Source organism: Vanessa atalanta, chromosome 8 (genome assembly GCF_905147765.1).
Source record: "Vanessa atalanta chromosome 8, ilVanAtal1.2, whole genome shotgun sequence".
NCBI classification, from domain to species: domain Eukaryota; kingdom Metazoa; phylum Arthropoda; class Insecta; order Lepidoptera; family Nymphalidae; genus Vanessa; species Vanessa atalanta.
Window position 1 is genome coordinate 1,987,897 of NC_061878.1, and position 16,259 is coordinate 2,004,155.

Genomic DNA, 16,259 nt, shown 5'->3' on the forward strand with positions numbered 1-16,259 from the left:
GCAGAAAAGTCTGAAAAAAAAACATAGCGTAAGGCATTATCCAGCCAGGTAAAATTGAGAACTTTGGCGCATTTTTGGGAGAGGTCTGTATTAGTGGAGTACGACTGGCTGGATAATGATAATAATGGAACGGGAAAACGATAACGGATTTCTTTATTTGTTTGAACATAGAATCACTAAAATGATAAAAAATGTAGACGAATAGCCCGAAGAATAAAATCAGTAATATTTATGAATAGTGCTACTAAAGTAAAAAACGTCGTATTATCCTAAAATTATTTTCAAAATTATATTTCGAATCCTCTTAGTAATTCATCCCTTGTCATCTACACGAAAAAAAAAAAACGAACAATCAAATATGTTATCCTTAAATTAGTTTAGACACCTTAGTACCTAATTATTAAGTTTACATATACATATATACACAGTTGTCAATTATATTAGCGTTATTATAGAAATTGGCACAACAATATGTTAACAGAGCCCAAGTTTCATATCGAAGATATAAATGTCCAACCTAAATAAATTCAGAGTAGTAAATATTCTGGGAAACCTTGAATTCATCTCATACTCTGGATCAAAATATAAGCCGGAATAAGTTGTTTATCAGAGAAAAAGACGAAATGTAAGTCTTGTTACACTCTGATACTATGAAGCCCATTAAGGAGATGGCTTATAACTAATTCCAATATGCTGTCCCACTTGTGATTGGTGGATACTGAGATAGAACTCCGACACACGAAGGATTTCTTTATTTTTTTTTCCTTTACTGTTAACGACACGATGCAAATTCCAAGTGCCCAGATTTAGGTCAAGATTCAGGTGTGATGTAATCATGTAATTATCTAAACTACAGATGATTACAATTATTATAAATGTTTGAAATTTTTATTTAGAATCACACTAAACATAAAAAAATGTCTCGGAAACTGTTCAATCGTAAGATTGTGACGTCAACAAAACATTCAAATATCCGGCCGATTTTCAGAACTTATACTTTCGAATCCAAATATATTTATTGTATCTTGAATTTACGTATTTCCTTTTCAGCGCGCAATTACTTGGCACAGTTATGGAAGCGTTCAGAAACACGCTTTACGCTTTTCTGTAGTCAGAAGTGTCACACGAATTGTGAATCATATAAAAAACCTAAAGGCGTAATGAAATGTTTGACGGTTTATTTTTTATATATTCGAAAAAGACTTACTCTGTTTTAGGTTATATTACACAAACACATTCGAATTTCAAATAAATCCATTGCAAGTCTATCTATATAATAAAGTAAACTCGATGCATTTTAAGTGAGATAATAAGAAGTGATATTTTTCTCTAGAAAAATAAATTATTTCGAAAATTATAAGCGGACGGAGTTGTCGCTTGTAAACATTTACAACGAATGTAGACATGAAACTTGGGCAGAGTGTAATCATAATTTATCCTAATTTGAAGAATTTAGCATATGTATTAATGTAATAATCAGATATAATTAAGAAACATACAATCGCGGCTCTTAATAAATAATATGTACCAATAATAAAATATTCACATTGATATTATACATTAGAAATAAAATAATAAACGAATGAGATACGTTAAGTGTTAAAACATAGGCCCTTAGATACAATAGATTCGTTATTTTCGTTGCAAAGCAAAATCTTAAACTCTTAGACAACATTTATATTTTTTTATAATTTACAGATTTAAATTTATTTATTTCGGCTCCCGTCGCAACATATGTAAATATAATTACAAACTTTACGTGTAATAAAACATCGAAATTCAGTGCTTGCTATATTTATAGATAATTTTTGTTTTCATATATTTTATTTCTGATGACATTCGTATAAATTTCCATCCACTCCACACGGCTTAAGATTCTCATAATAAATAAGCTTTATAACAAGAAAAAAAAAAAGAACGATTTTAGTATCTAATTAAAATCTTTTACGATTTCGTTAAACAATTTTGAAGATAATTCCGTTTGAGTTCGACATTAGTCATATCGAGTTCTTGTTAAATAGTCTTCTGTCTTCAAAAGAACAGACAGCACAAAGTCGTTTGAAATCGCAATAAAATGAAACGAAACAAAAGATGTAAAAATGAACAGACTTCATAACACAATACTTTAATTTTAATATGAAGATGGTTAGAACAATACGGAGTATCTCTTTGATGATATGGATTCAATTGTAGAAATATAATTTTTCACACATAAGCCTCCAGCAATAAATGATATTAATGAACTATTTTTTAATATGACGTTTTCAAATATAATAATGTGTGGAATATTCTAGAATACTTTCTTATAGAATATGATGGAATATGCTTTGGCACTCACGACTCAAATTTTATTATTTAGTAACAAAAAAAAAAACAGATGTTACAAGAAGTTGTCTTTCAGTCAACTCTAGGTTACATCTGTTTTTTTTTTCATCACAGAATATAATTAAAATACAGATAATTATAAAATCGATGATATATTTTATTCGTAAAAAAAAACAAATCCATACATACAAATACATTTGTCATAAGGAAAATCAAGCAATAAGGGAAAAATACGGAAATAAATTGCGTCGTAATTATCTGTTTTATTGAAATACGTGTCTTAAGTGGATGGAAAAATTAACTACCTAAAGACTATCCTCTTCGTTTATACAATTACCAATTTCCTATCCAACTTCGTTAGACTTCACTCAAGGCACTGTATTTAGAAAATATATGTACGCAGATGCACGTCGCCAACACCATAGCTACGCCCGCGGAACTCGAACCTGTTAACAAAACATATGGTATAAAAATACGTAAAGAAAAAATAGGTCAGTGGGGGATTGATGAATGAGCCACCTAGCCCACATCTCAATAACAATAAAAATAACTACTCAATAGAACTTTTCAAGTAAAACTGTAGTTATTACAAGGATCAATGTTAAACTACTCGGTATCCCGCGAAACTTCCCGTTTATTCAAAAGTTTTTTTAGGAATTTTAGTACCAATGATAGGTTTTGTTTTGATTTAATTTCATTGTAAACTGTAAGTCACTCGTCTGCATTTGGCGCCAAATTGATGAAAACTCATTTAAATGGTTTTTTTAATGACAACTATTATACATTGGTTCAGTTAGAATTGGAGTTTGTAGATAATCATTTACTGTAAAAAAAATTATATTTATCTCTTACAGCCGTAGTAACAAACTCTCTTTAGACGGCCAGTAATCTTTTCCGCTCTTTAAAATTATTTTTTTGTAAGAATCCTCTTTATTTTTCTTCACATCTCCGGCCAGAGCACTTCAAAATTACACCATAATCGATTTTTTATGTGCAGCTACCGTCCCATAATCACTTAGACAGAAATCAGCTTACGCTATTTATATATAAGATAGTAGTTATGTGCTTAGTAGCGTGACCTTATATATATGTATGTGTTATAAAATTGGTAGTTAATGCACCTTGGGTACTAAGATATATTTTTCTGTGTGCCCGTTACTCTGCCTCACTCTCCCTTCAAACCGGAACACAACAATTCTAAGTATCATTTTTGTTGGTAGACTATATGATGACTGGGTGGTTCCTACTCGAACAGGATCGCACAAAGTCCTTGAAAAACTTACACTTACTTTAATTAATACGTACAAATGGATTTTTAATACGCTTAGATCAGAAGTGACATATACACATGACTTGAAATACCAAAGATAAAGGCTTTTTCATGTGTTTAACACTGCATTTTCATGTGCTTAACTTGTAATTATCCTTGGGCTCGGTAGGAAAGTCAAAAATCTTTATTCAATATAGAAGTGTTTGCACTTGCTTATTGATTGTCAAAAATCTACCACCGGTTCGGAATTTAGCACCTCACACAGCACAGAAAGAAAAACGTCATGAGGATATCTATATGTGTCGGATGAGATACTTTATCCACGAAAAGAGCGTTGGAGCAGCATGATGTATGTGATGTAATAAGTCCTAAACCTACTCCCCAGGGGACATTTGTCGAGCGGGACATTAAGCGGTTGATACTTTATTTAAGTAAATCGAAACCTTTTCTTATTAAGTGCTTTTGTATTTGTGTTTTTATAGAGCCAATGTAACAGGCACAAAGGACATAACATCTTAATAATCTCGTTACAGAGCCTTTGTCTATGGACGGTGGCCATTTACTATTAGGTAGCTCATCTATCCGACCTATGTGAAATTAAAAATAAATAAAAATGAGTTCTACTAAAAAGAGTTCTTATAGGTGGAGATCTATAAGAACTAAGATATTCGTTAGATTAAGAACAATTTTATCGTTAAAAAAATTACTATATACGGTTTCTGCAAGGCATATCGTATGCTATTCGTGTTATGGTTATGCGAATAATCCAAAAAGACCACAAAACGACGTTCTAACTATCACCAGCTAGCGTTCCGAATGGAAGGCTTTTCTGAATTACCCCAATGCTTTGTGATCTAAAGCTGCGGCTCTATCAAAGGAAAATTGGAAACTTTTGTATCGTCAACACGCGTTCGAGGTGGAAATTTCTGGAATTACATTACAGTTGTCAACAGATATTAATGCAATGCTGTGAAGATTACAATAGGATTGCAAAATTTGCAAACAAGCAGCTAATTATTTTAGTGAATACGGTCTATAATACCATGACGATTCGTTTTTAATTTCGACATAATTATTGTTTCTTTTATATAATATTATTAAGAGTATCTAATGTTGCACTATTTATACCTGCTACATAACACAATCTCTTACAGCTGTGGGTTGGCTGGAAGAAATTTCTTTTAGAAATAAGCCCGCCATTGTGAACAATAATTTCATGAGTAAAATTACTATGTAAAATTTCTCAGTGCAATAAAGAGTATTATATATATTTCCGGAACTATTCTAAAATGAATTAAAATTATACACTATTGTTTTAAATATTAATTCAAAGAATATCAATACCATTCTTATTCGATTGAATAACAATCCCTATACATTGATATATCTTTTAAACGAATTTCAATTAAAAAATTAAGAATGTAAAAATATTTGCATATAATAACAAAATATTTGTTCCGCTCACCGAAGGCTTACTTCAAACTCACAAAACCTAAATTAAATTAACTTTCGTGATCTATAAATATGATAAAGGTAAACAAATTCATAATTAAAACAACGACTATATTGTATTTGTAGACAGTTGACTTGAAACTAAATAAATTGATACTTGGTCCATTGTTTCGAAACTGGTTAATAATGAGGAGTGCTTTGAATAATATCAGAATAATTGGTATTGTAAGAATTAACAGTATGTTTCTATTTTATTTCCTTTCTCTTACTGTTTATGTTCAATTTTCTTTTCATTCATAATAACAGACGCAAGTGGACCACCACGTTGTAAGTCACATCAGTGGTGGCCCCACTGTTTCTTGATATTGATACTCTAAATCAAAATTAAATAATTTGCTCGAGAAGACTCTTATAAGAATTAAAAATGTAGAAGAATTAGAAATTGTAAATGTATGTATTCTACTGGGAACTGTTAAAATATTAAGTATTTACCCTTTTTCGAAATTTATACAATTGATTTACAGTTCTACTACTGCATTATCATAATATTATATATATATGTCACCATAAAATTCTAAATACCGTTATATTATAATCTATCTTGCGAGATTGTGAACTGTCGAAAGATTGTTAACCGTAACGTACTACTTATAATATAACGCATTATATTTCGGTAGTTTATAATATATGGAATTAAATTTTAGTTAAATTATATAAACTCTAACCTAACCGAACCGAAATATTATGAAATGTCGAAATTTTATGTTTTATTGTAAGTTGAATTACCCGTTTACAATCTTTCGACAGTTTACAATTGCGGGAGATAGATTCTAATCTAACGGTATTTAGAATTTATAGATATATACACGATCCGTTAAAACTTCAAGGCGTGGTTATGTGACATATTTGTTTCGTAATTGCATTAACTCGCTTACTCTTCGAACTGAACGACCGAATAGTTAATGAATGGGCGTTACAAAAGTCAACGCGTTAATGCGAAACATTAGCAATTGTAAAAAAATATAATAGCTTTAACGTCACGAATACACGACACAATTATTTATTAATGTTTTACCTGTTAACCTGGACTTTTTTTATGTAATAGGTAGGCAGACGGGCAAATGAGACACCTGATGATAAGTGGTCACCACCAGTGGTCATTATAGACATTCAAGATGTAAGCAATAGTAACCATTCCTTAAATTATACCAATGCGCCGCCAATCTTAAAAACTAATATGTTTTGTCCCTTGTGCCTGTAGTTACACTGGCTCAATCACCCTTCAAACCGGAACACATGAATACTAAGTGTTGCTGTTTGGCGGTAGAATATTTGATGAGTGGGACGTACTCTACCCAGAGGGGGCTTGAACAAAGTCCTGGCACCTAGTAAAACTGACTGACTTACCAGACGCGGTGTACATAGACAAATGCGGTGACCGCGCGACGACCAGAGTTGCGTTTGAAGATCTCATATAAGGCGGTCTTGTAGGTTGATTGGCTTCACAACGGACTGCGATGAAGCCTCTGGCTGTGGCCACTCTTACACGCAGAGGACGCCAGCTGGACCGTAAGCCGAAATCATCAGCTGACGATACTTCCGTGTTGTCGCTCATCCAAGGTTCCGTCTGAGGATATATTACACTTTTAATTTCCTCCGTCTTTATAGACCATGGCTTAATTTTATTATCAGGCTTAAGTCCAGTTTTTATTATAGCTTATCTATTTTTAATTACAAACGGTGGACGAACGACTACACTAAACTTACATTTTTGCACATAAAACATTCTGGGATTTACGGTTAGACCGGTCTGAATCTATTAGTCGTTATAAAATGGTCTAGTAATTTGTCGCAAAATTTTTGTTTAATAAATACTATACGATTATTTTAATTGTTATCAATATAGATTTTCCAAGAGGAAGTCTTATTGCTAAAGAAACTCTTTAACCCAACCTTAGTCAGAAGAATTGGTCTAGTGTCGATATAGGGATACAAGTTTTACAAGTTACGACGAAGATAAATGGATTTTTAAATATATTGTGTACGTGCCTATTCCGCCGAGTGATCAAAATTCGAACATGGTTGTTATTGAATAGAGAAAAAAATATATAAATTTGAAATTCGAATATTTTATGTTTTATAAAGCGCGTCGTAACCGAAAGCAAAAAAATGTGGGAGAAAAATGTACAGAACTATTTTGTCTTTGCCTCTGTTGATTTAAAATATTATGAATTGGGATATAGTGTACATTATTCGATATATTTTATATATTCTTAACTATTTTCATAGAACTACGAGTAAGTGAGAAGGCTCAGCGCGTATGCTAACAATATCAGTTTTAAGTTTCACCTCAATCTAAAAACGATATGTGAACGAAAAAGTTGTGTTTGTCGAAGAGGATGTATTTTTTCAGTAATATTTACGATTTTTATTACCACGAATAATACCTGCATTAGATCTACAACTATGGTCGTTGATTGAAAAAGTCGGAAAAAATTTAATAACGTACGATTGAGACTAAAACTCGAATATTTTATTGAAAAACAGTAAATTGTTTCTTTGTTCGAAAATATCCAAATTACGTTTACGATTTTATCCAAAAGCCTCTTACAAGATTTAACAACTGGTATATCTATACTAATATTACAAAAAAGGTAAAATTTGTTTGTTTGTGTAAAGGAGTAAACTCCTAAGCTAATGATATAAATCTAAAAAAAAATTGTGTTTATCATTTTCTTTATTAATAAATTGCACATGTACAAAGCCGGGGGCGGTACGCTAGTATATAATATCTGTATGATAAATGAAGCTGAGACTAAGATAAGTGTTGATAAAAAATATGCGAAGGGTACCAATTATTGAAATCAAACCTTTGGGCATAAAATATGATCATTCTCTATTCGGTAACATTTGATTAAAATTTCGGATTCAATTCTAGACTCAGGTATTAGGAATCAAGTATATATTGTACTATAATTAATAATAAATACTTTTCAATTAAATATACTGTAAAAAAAAAAAATCGTTATTATTTTGTTGTGTATTTTCATTGATTGAATTACATTTTACCTAGAAAGTTATTTAGACGTATATGCAGCGAGGAATTTCTAAGAATTGTACAAAACTATATGTACTGGTTTCCTGTTAAAAAATGGTTGAAATAAAATACCTTTTCAGGTCTTCCATCGACGTACCACACGATATTCGCAGGCGGCATGGCTGGTTTAGTTGAACAATTGAGCAAAACATCTTCTCCGAGCTGAACGTTCCCTGAAGCTCCTGTTATCACTGGATCTTCTTTCAACGTTACTAAATTTACAAAATAAGAAAAAAAAATAATATAATTGGAAAATAAATTTAAGAAAAGTATAATTTATATTTTTATTTTACTTTAAATAGGCTGTTCTGCCTACCTAGCCTCACTTGTATAGATTGCTAGCGTTAAGAACCTTCACTACTAGGGGGTCATAAATAGAAGTAAGTTAAGAAAACGGCTCCTTAAGATCAGCCTATTTTTGTATAAGTACCAGGATAACATAAAAAAGGTGTTATGTACTATTGTTAATTATTCAATATTTATCTTTATACCTATAAGTTTTTGTAATAAGGTTTTAATAGTGGTGGATTTTTAACAAATCTTAAATTCCATTCTTTACATTTATATGTAATCTTTATATCAAAGATAGATAAAGATATTGTTAAAATGAAGCACAATACAAGTTATATTTGTATCTATATGGCACTATAACAGAATAAATAAGCAGGCGGTAACTAAACAGACCAGCTTACAAAAATATCTATCACTAAAAAAACTTTGTTAAAAAATATTACCCGCAACTGTTAAATACTTCGTCTGATTGACGACTGCGAATCTCGGACCCTCGGTGGAGACCTCGCAGGTAAAGGATATCCTTGTGTTATACCTCCTCGGTAGAACCACACTGATGGAACAGCTGTTCAAGTTACATGCGCCACGTGACACACTCCCGGCTGTTGTGTTGAAGGTTCTCGTTGGAGGCTAGTGAAAGAAATTTCAAAGTAAATATATCATTTTACAATAACATTTTTTTATAGTGTAAGTTAGTTTTAAATGAGCTACTCGTTGGAGAGTGGTCACCACCGTCCACATATATTGGCGCTGTAAGAAATATTAACCATTCCTTACATAACCAACGGGCTAATCTTGAGAGTTTAGGTGTTATGTCCCTTGTGTCTCTAGTAACACTGGCCTTTAAGCCAGAATACAACAAGCTGGGCTTGCACCGAGCCCTATTACTAAATAAAATATCATAGTAAGTTTATAAACAGTATCTACATACAAGCATACATATTGTTTTTGACAAATCATATAATCTTTTCTTAAATATATTTATGAAGGTTACACATAATCGTAGTTTAAAAAATATAACAATGATTATTTTTATTTTAACAAATTTACCATTTACTATATTAATTTAATTACTTCTATATATGATATGAAAGTCAAGCAAAATAATTTTCGAGGCTATGAAGGCTTTAAGAAACAAAAATCTTTTCATATTTCACTCAGAGTTTTCACTCTGACACTATTGTAATTGTTTTATTCGAATGAGTCAAAAATAATATAAAACATTTTGTAAGGCAAGCCACTTCAATGCAATAATTAAGACAGCTCGAACCTTCAGGCGCTTGTTTAATTAATCTAATTTCAACGCTGCCCATTTATTATTATGAACTCGAGTGACTTTTAATTTTGAACGATTAATGTTAACAGAATTTCAATTCGAAATTTAAAAAATCGCTCAATTTATTAGTCCACTGACTCCGTGACACCGTTTTTCGAATTTTCATTTTAGTTCACGTAAATTGTCAGCGAGTCGATAGTTTAAAAACTTTTGTTGATTAATAACATGAATTGAATTTATTTTATTTATGATTTAATTTAAACAATTTTTTACTTAATATTTTACTTATCAGTTCAAAATATTTTCATCTTAAAGACATTGAATAGAAATGTCTTGCTTAGTTAGTAGATTAGTTGGTGTTTTAGTTTTTTTTATCTTTACATAAAAACATAAGCAGCCCGTAAATGTCCCACTGCTGGGATAAAGGCCTCCTCTCCCTTTGAGGAGAAGGTTTGGAGCATATTCCACCACGCTGCTCCAATGCGGGTTGGCGGAATACACATGTGGCTGAATTTCGTTGAAATTAGACACATGCAGGTTTCCTCACGATGTTTTCCTTCACCGCCGAGCACGAGATGAATTATAAACACAAATTAAGCACATGAAATTTTAGTGGTGCCTGCCTGGGTTTGAACCCGAAATCATCGGTTAAGATGCACGCGTTCTAACCACTGGGCCATCTAGGCTCTCAATCTTTGCTGATTCATAAATTCTAATCGTAGTTTAAAAAACATTAATAAATTAGGCATATTATTCAACACAAGATGATAAAGATATTGCTAATATCTGTTGACTTTCAGACAAGATATATTGAATATATGACATAACATTGTATTTAAAATGTTAGCAAAGAGTAGCTACTGAGTTTCTTATGAGTACTTCTCAGTCAGTAGCTGTCCTTCCAATACATTTAACTCTCTCATTTCTATCCCACAGTAGCGGATACTAATAGATGTATTATAATTTTCGCCCTTCAATTATTAATAACCGAGTCATAAATTAATTTAAGCAAGCAAAATTTTCATGTGCTTTACATTTGTTGTAATTCATCGTGCTCGACGGTGAAGTAAAACATCCTAAGAAAACCTGTGTGTTTCAGATGTAAATTGGCCACTTGTGTATCCTGTCTTCGAACAGGGTAGTGGAATGAGTTCCAAACATTTTGCTTCTCATCTAGAAGGGAGACGTTTATGCGCTGTTATATACATTTAAATAAATATTGATGTCAGAGTTTAAACTTTGCGTATAAATAATATGTAGTCGATTGCTTTTATTATTCTAACGAAGTTCTCGCGGCTTAAAGTGGAATAAATGTCAGGAATCGTAACATAAGGAAAATCATACAATTATCACCCACCTGTTGTCCGGGCGTAAAGCGGAAGATCTCATTGTTGTCACGATACCACTTCACAGAATGGAGGGGTGGATCGCCTTTCTCGCTTACATAGTGGCATATGAGGTCACCATCGCGGCGCGGGTCACCGTATTGTGGTACTTCTAAGTAGGTGATGTTGTGTGCCGTCGCTATAACTGGTAACAAAAATTATATTTTTAGAAATCTAGGTAACTATTAATATAAAATTTAAATTATAAAATGGGACTCAAAAACATTCAAACATTCTGTGCTATAACTTGACGACTGGTGGTCTTGGTCAATCAAAATAATGCAGCAGCGTCGGGTCAAGATTACCATTTTTCGTTAATATTTTATATGACAATCTTTCAGTTCATAAACCATAAACGTCTGAAAGGATTTAAGTGCCACTGGTGCAGTGATATAACGAGTAAAGATATAAAATATTTTTATTCCAGAATGGGAAAACTATAAAATTTTAAAATAACTGGATTTAAATCGCGATATGGTGGGGAACGGTCTGATTAAAAATTTAATTTAAAATTATTGTATTTAAGAAAAATCGAATATTTTTTTGCCGGAAACCTTATTAGTAGTCTAAACTTATCATTGGACACGTGTATATTCCATTCAAAGTCAAAGTCAAAGTCAAAAATCTTTATTCAATATAGAAGTGTTTGCACTTGCTTATTGATTGTCAAAAATCTACCACCGGTTCGGAATTTAGCACCTCGGACCTGAGAAGAACCGGCGAAAGAAACTCAGCGGGATATATTTTTTTTATTTTTTTTAACCATTTTCCATGTAGGTACAATGATAAGTATATTTTATTTGTTTGAAACATCCTGGAGGCGATCATTTCATTCCCAAGGTGTGCAGTCAACTAAAAAGTCATTAGTGTTGTAATATCCTTTAGCACACAAACGCTCTTTAACGACTCTTTTGAATTTTATAATTGAATAATTTTGAATTTCCCCAAAAACCAAATGTGTGTTACGTTGGTCCAATGCGTGAACTCGATCTTATCGATATTCCGATTGATACTAAGAGAAATTGCTATCAGAAAGATAAAATCAACATCATCAAACATAAAACCACAGATTAAAAAGTAGAGATACATTCGCTTTAATTGACAATTATTCTTTATTTGTTTAATCTGTGTCATGCTAGTAATAAAATTATACCAATAAAATACCAAAAACAGAACATTTACAAACTGTTCCCAGAATTTGAAGCTCAACCACAGCATACTAATGAGTCGAGTCCGATGTTATCGGATACTACAAACTAGCAGAATTTAATCATCGCAATTGTAAAAACGATGTGAAATCCTATTTAACACGTATTCAACTCTTGTTAATGAACCAATAAAACTTTCATTAATAAATACATATAAATAAATATTGGACAACATCACACACATTACTCTGATACCAATGTAAGTAGCTAAAGCACTCGTGTTATGGAAAATCAGAAGTAACGACGGTACCGCAAACACCCAGACCCAAGACAGCATAGAAAACTAATGAACTTTTTCTACATCGACTCGGCCGGGATTCGAACCCAGGATATCGGATATAACCCACTCGGAGTGGCCATGAAATCGGTCGTCGTCGTTCATTATTATTTAATATTTATTATAAAAGATAGGCTATAGGATACTATCTGGTGTAGATTATTTATATATGTATATAGAGTTAAAAGAGCGCACTATAAATTAACTAAAACAAACGAACAGACTTATTATCTCGGTGTACGTGACGGGTAAGTTTGGCAGTCGCCGAACATCGTCTTTCTAGTGTGCACGTACTTAGTGGTAAATTGTTGGACATAATTCTATTCGACAAGTTCTCTGCTTTGACAGTCTATTTAGACATATATATAAGTAAAACTTTTTGACTTGACGCCTCTTTTGGCGCGCCGACGATTATCTTAGGTACCATAACTTTTCAGAGCGTCACGGTAGCATGCGAAAGCGATCCCGTGGCGCCCACCGATGAGGGGGGTACCGCTGGTTTTTTAGTAGGTATTCCGGTGTGCCGCCAACATCTTGGGCACCGGCGAGTCCCACATACGCCCCCACTTCCACGAGCGAAAAAAAAAAACTGTTCACCCTAGCTTGGCAAGTGTACAATTATATATACATACTTCATTTCCATACATTATTATTATTATTATTGTAAACATTGATATTTATTGTACTCCGTAAATATGTATTTATTTGTTTAATTATATAAATTTTCCTTTAATTATATAAAGTTATTGTTAATTCTTTGAATAATTATCAATTTTCACATGCTCGGCGTCCAATTTTGTGTGAATTTATTATTTTGTTTTTAAATATATATTAGCATTAGCAGCCCGTAAATGTCCCACTGCTGGGATAAAGGCCTCCTCTCCCTTTGAGGAGAAGGTTTGGAGCATATTCCACCACGTTGCTCTAATGCGGGTTGGCGGAATACACATATAGCAGAATTTCGTTGAAATTAGACACATGCAGGTTTCCTCACGATGTTTTCCTTCACCGCCGAGCACGAGTGAATTATAAACACAAATTAAACACATGAAATTTTCAGTGGTGCCTGCCTGGGTTTGAACCCGAAACCATCGGTTAAGATGCACGCGTTCTAGCCACTGGGCCATTTCGTCTCAATAGCACACGGTACTTATATATAAGCATATATATAAAATGCCACCTGATTATAACTGGTCACCGCAGCTGATATGAATTGACACTAATGATATAATAAATCATTCCTTACATTGCGAATCCATCTTGCAACCTCGGGAACTAGGATATCATTGAAATTTTGTCTGTAATTACACTGGCTCACTCGCCCTTCGATGATACTAGTATTTAGTCATAAAATATTCGATCATTGAATATAACCTATAATGACGAGCTTACACAAAGACCTATCAAGTAATAATAATAATTAAGTAATTAGTCACTAACGAAATAAATATTTTGAATTTCGTTTTCGAAACTAATTAGAATAATCTTCTTTCACAACATCCTTGTTTAGGTTTTTTTTATTAATTTCAATTTATATTACATAATACATAAAATCGACGACAAGAAGGGAAGATCAATTGGTTCTTAATATAAAGAGCAGATGTTTGTTTCCAGTTCGTAAACATATAAGTAAAATTGAATTAGATTACTTTTCTGTGATTCAAAAATATCAAATAAATCACATAAAACAAATAAAGTTGGTAAAAAATAGTGTACATACTACATAATAAAATTAAGCCGTAACCGAATGAATTCAAAGCGAAACCGAAAAATCTTTATATATATATATATATATATATGTCGGAGGAGCAGGCCGAACAGTTGGGTTCGGGGATTGATACGACATTTGTAAGACTATGTGGGCGTGCAATGGAGATATTCACAAAATAAAACGTATTGAATATCGTCTAATCACTGTATTAATTTATTCAATAATCGTACACCACAATAATTCATATCGATTAAGAGCAAAATGGGTTTGCAAGCAACCATCGCATTCGAATCGCCTGTCAAAACATAACGACTCGTGTTGCCATGACACTCACAACTCCATTCGGGGTGACCCGCTCTTAAAAACTTCAAGTTAACTCCGTATTCATTTGGTTATATTATATATATAAGTATATATATATAGATTTTTCGGTTCTGCACGGGGTTATTAATTTTTTTAAAACAGCTCTTTACCGTTCCTACGATTTGTTAAGTTAACATTTATTACTTATATTATAGTAACGAATACATTTATACAAATTAAATAATTGATTTAAAATTGAAAATCCAAGACCACGGCAACAAAAACCTTTTTTTTTGAACTAATGATGATTGAAAAAAAGTTTGGTAAATGTATTAATAATGGTTAAATAATTTTCTTTGGGGAGCTCGACGTGAAGAAAACGAAGTAATAATAATTATAGAGTACATAATACAAATGTTTTCAGTTATCAGTTGTATAGAATCTCTTCTATCCTTGTAACAAATACTAGTAGTTGTTTTTTTTTAGATTGTAACCTTTTTGTTTTGAAACGTCGATTGCGCAATGGTTTACGGGCCGCCTAGCGACGTAAAAAGTCGCAGGAGCGGTCGTCCCCACTCCAAACACAAGTGAAAATCTTAAAAGGAGGAGTAAATAGGAATAGGCGTTGCTAGTAATCTTTTAAAAAAAAAACACTTCGTTTTTTGCTTGTTAAGTTGGTTAAGAAAACAAAAGGCGGATGGAGCGCTCATAACATGATAAAATTGCCCACACTTTAAATATCAATGATTATTTTCAATTATAGGTTTTAAAAATCTTGATCAAAAAACTGTACCAGTCATGCTTGTGGAATGGTGGCAGGAATACTAGCATTTCTTCTTTGAATCGCAACCTGGACCTCTGGGTGAATAATGAACCATCCCTCCTGTCAGCAATGAGGGCAATAAAACGAAGCGTTATGATTTTAACAGAGGTTTTTGCACTATTACTCCAAACTCCAAATGTTTCAACTGCATATGGAACATAGACATATTAAGGTATTCACAAAAAGACGCGTCGTTTCGCACTACCCGGGATTTGTATTCGTATTTGATTTCGTATTCGTTTCGTTACTTTGCTATAATGTTCCGTGCGCTCCAGCTGCCTTTTGTTTTATGATATAATATTGTTACAAAACATATTAATAGATCGACTAAAACAATCTATGATCAATGCATTTTGATGGTAAAGATATGTGTAATGTGAAATACTTGTATCTAATTCAGTCCGACTTTGACATAAGACCTCGATGCTTATGCGAATATTTTGAAATGGACCACATGTTGATTTTAAACTATTAGTAGGCAAGTTTCACAATGGCAATGCACAACTAACCGTTACAAGCCATTTCATGGTGTATTTAATAAAGTTGGCTCTCCCTGCCAAGACGCCACAACCGAATGTTAACTGAGCAATAAAAATCGCAGATTTATTTCCGCTTTCAGACTATTTTGCCATGTGTCAGTTTCGAGAACAGCTGTAATTTATTGAGTCAAATTATCTATTAGGATATTATTTACATACTATAAAAAGATGATTATTTCTATGCTCACAGGGATGTTTCAACTATGGATATTTTTTTAAGTTTCATTTTTCGTTTCGGCAGTTTTCAATCTCGCGAGATAGATTAGCATCTAACGGTATTTATAATTCTACGGTGATACATA

The 16,259-nt window shown here is 32.5% G+C and overlaps 1 protein-coding gene across 1 annotated transcript in view; it reads right to left on the reverse strand.

Annotated features, from left to right (window-relative positions):
- Window positions 1–2,581: 2,581 nt before the first annotated feature.
- LOC125065871 overlaps window positions 2,582–16,259 on the reverse strand; it is a 49,266-nt gene continuing 35,588 nt past the window's right edge. The window contains exons 2-6 of the mRNA XM_047673719.1: window positions 11,069–11,241; window positions 8,879–9,065; window positions 8,217–8,356; window positions 6,455–6,674; window positions 2,582–2,771 (exon numbers count right to left, since the gene is read on the reverse strand). Coding sequence (XP_047529675.1) covers window positions 2,683–2,771; window positions 6,455–6,674; window positions 8,217–8,356; window positions 8,879–9,065; window positions 11,069–11,241 — 809 coding nt within the window. The 3' untranslated portion in view covers window positions 2,582–2,682. The remainder of the gene's footprint in view (window positions 2,772–6,454; window positions 6,675–8,216; window positions 8,357–8,878; window positions 9,066–11,068; window positions 11,242–16,259) is intronic.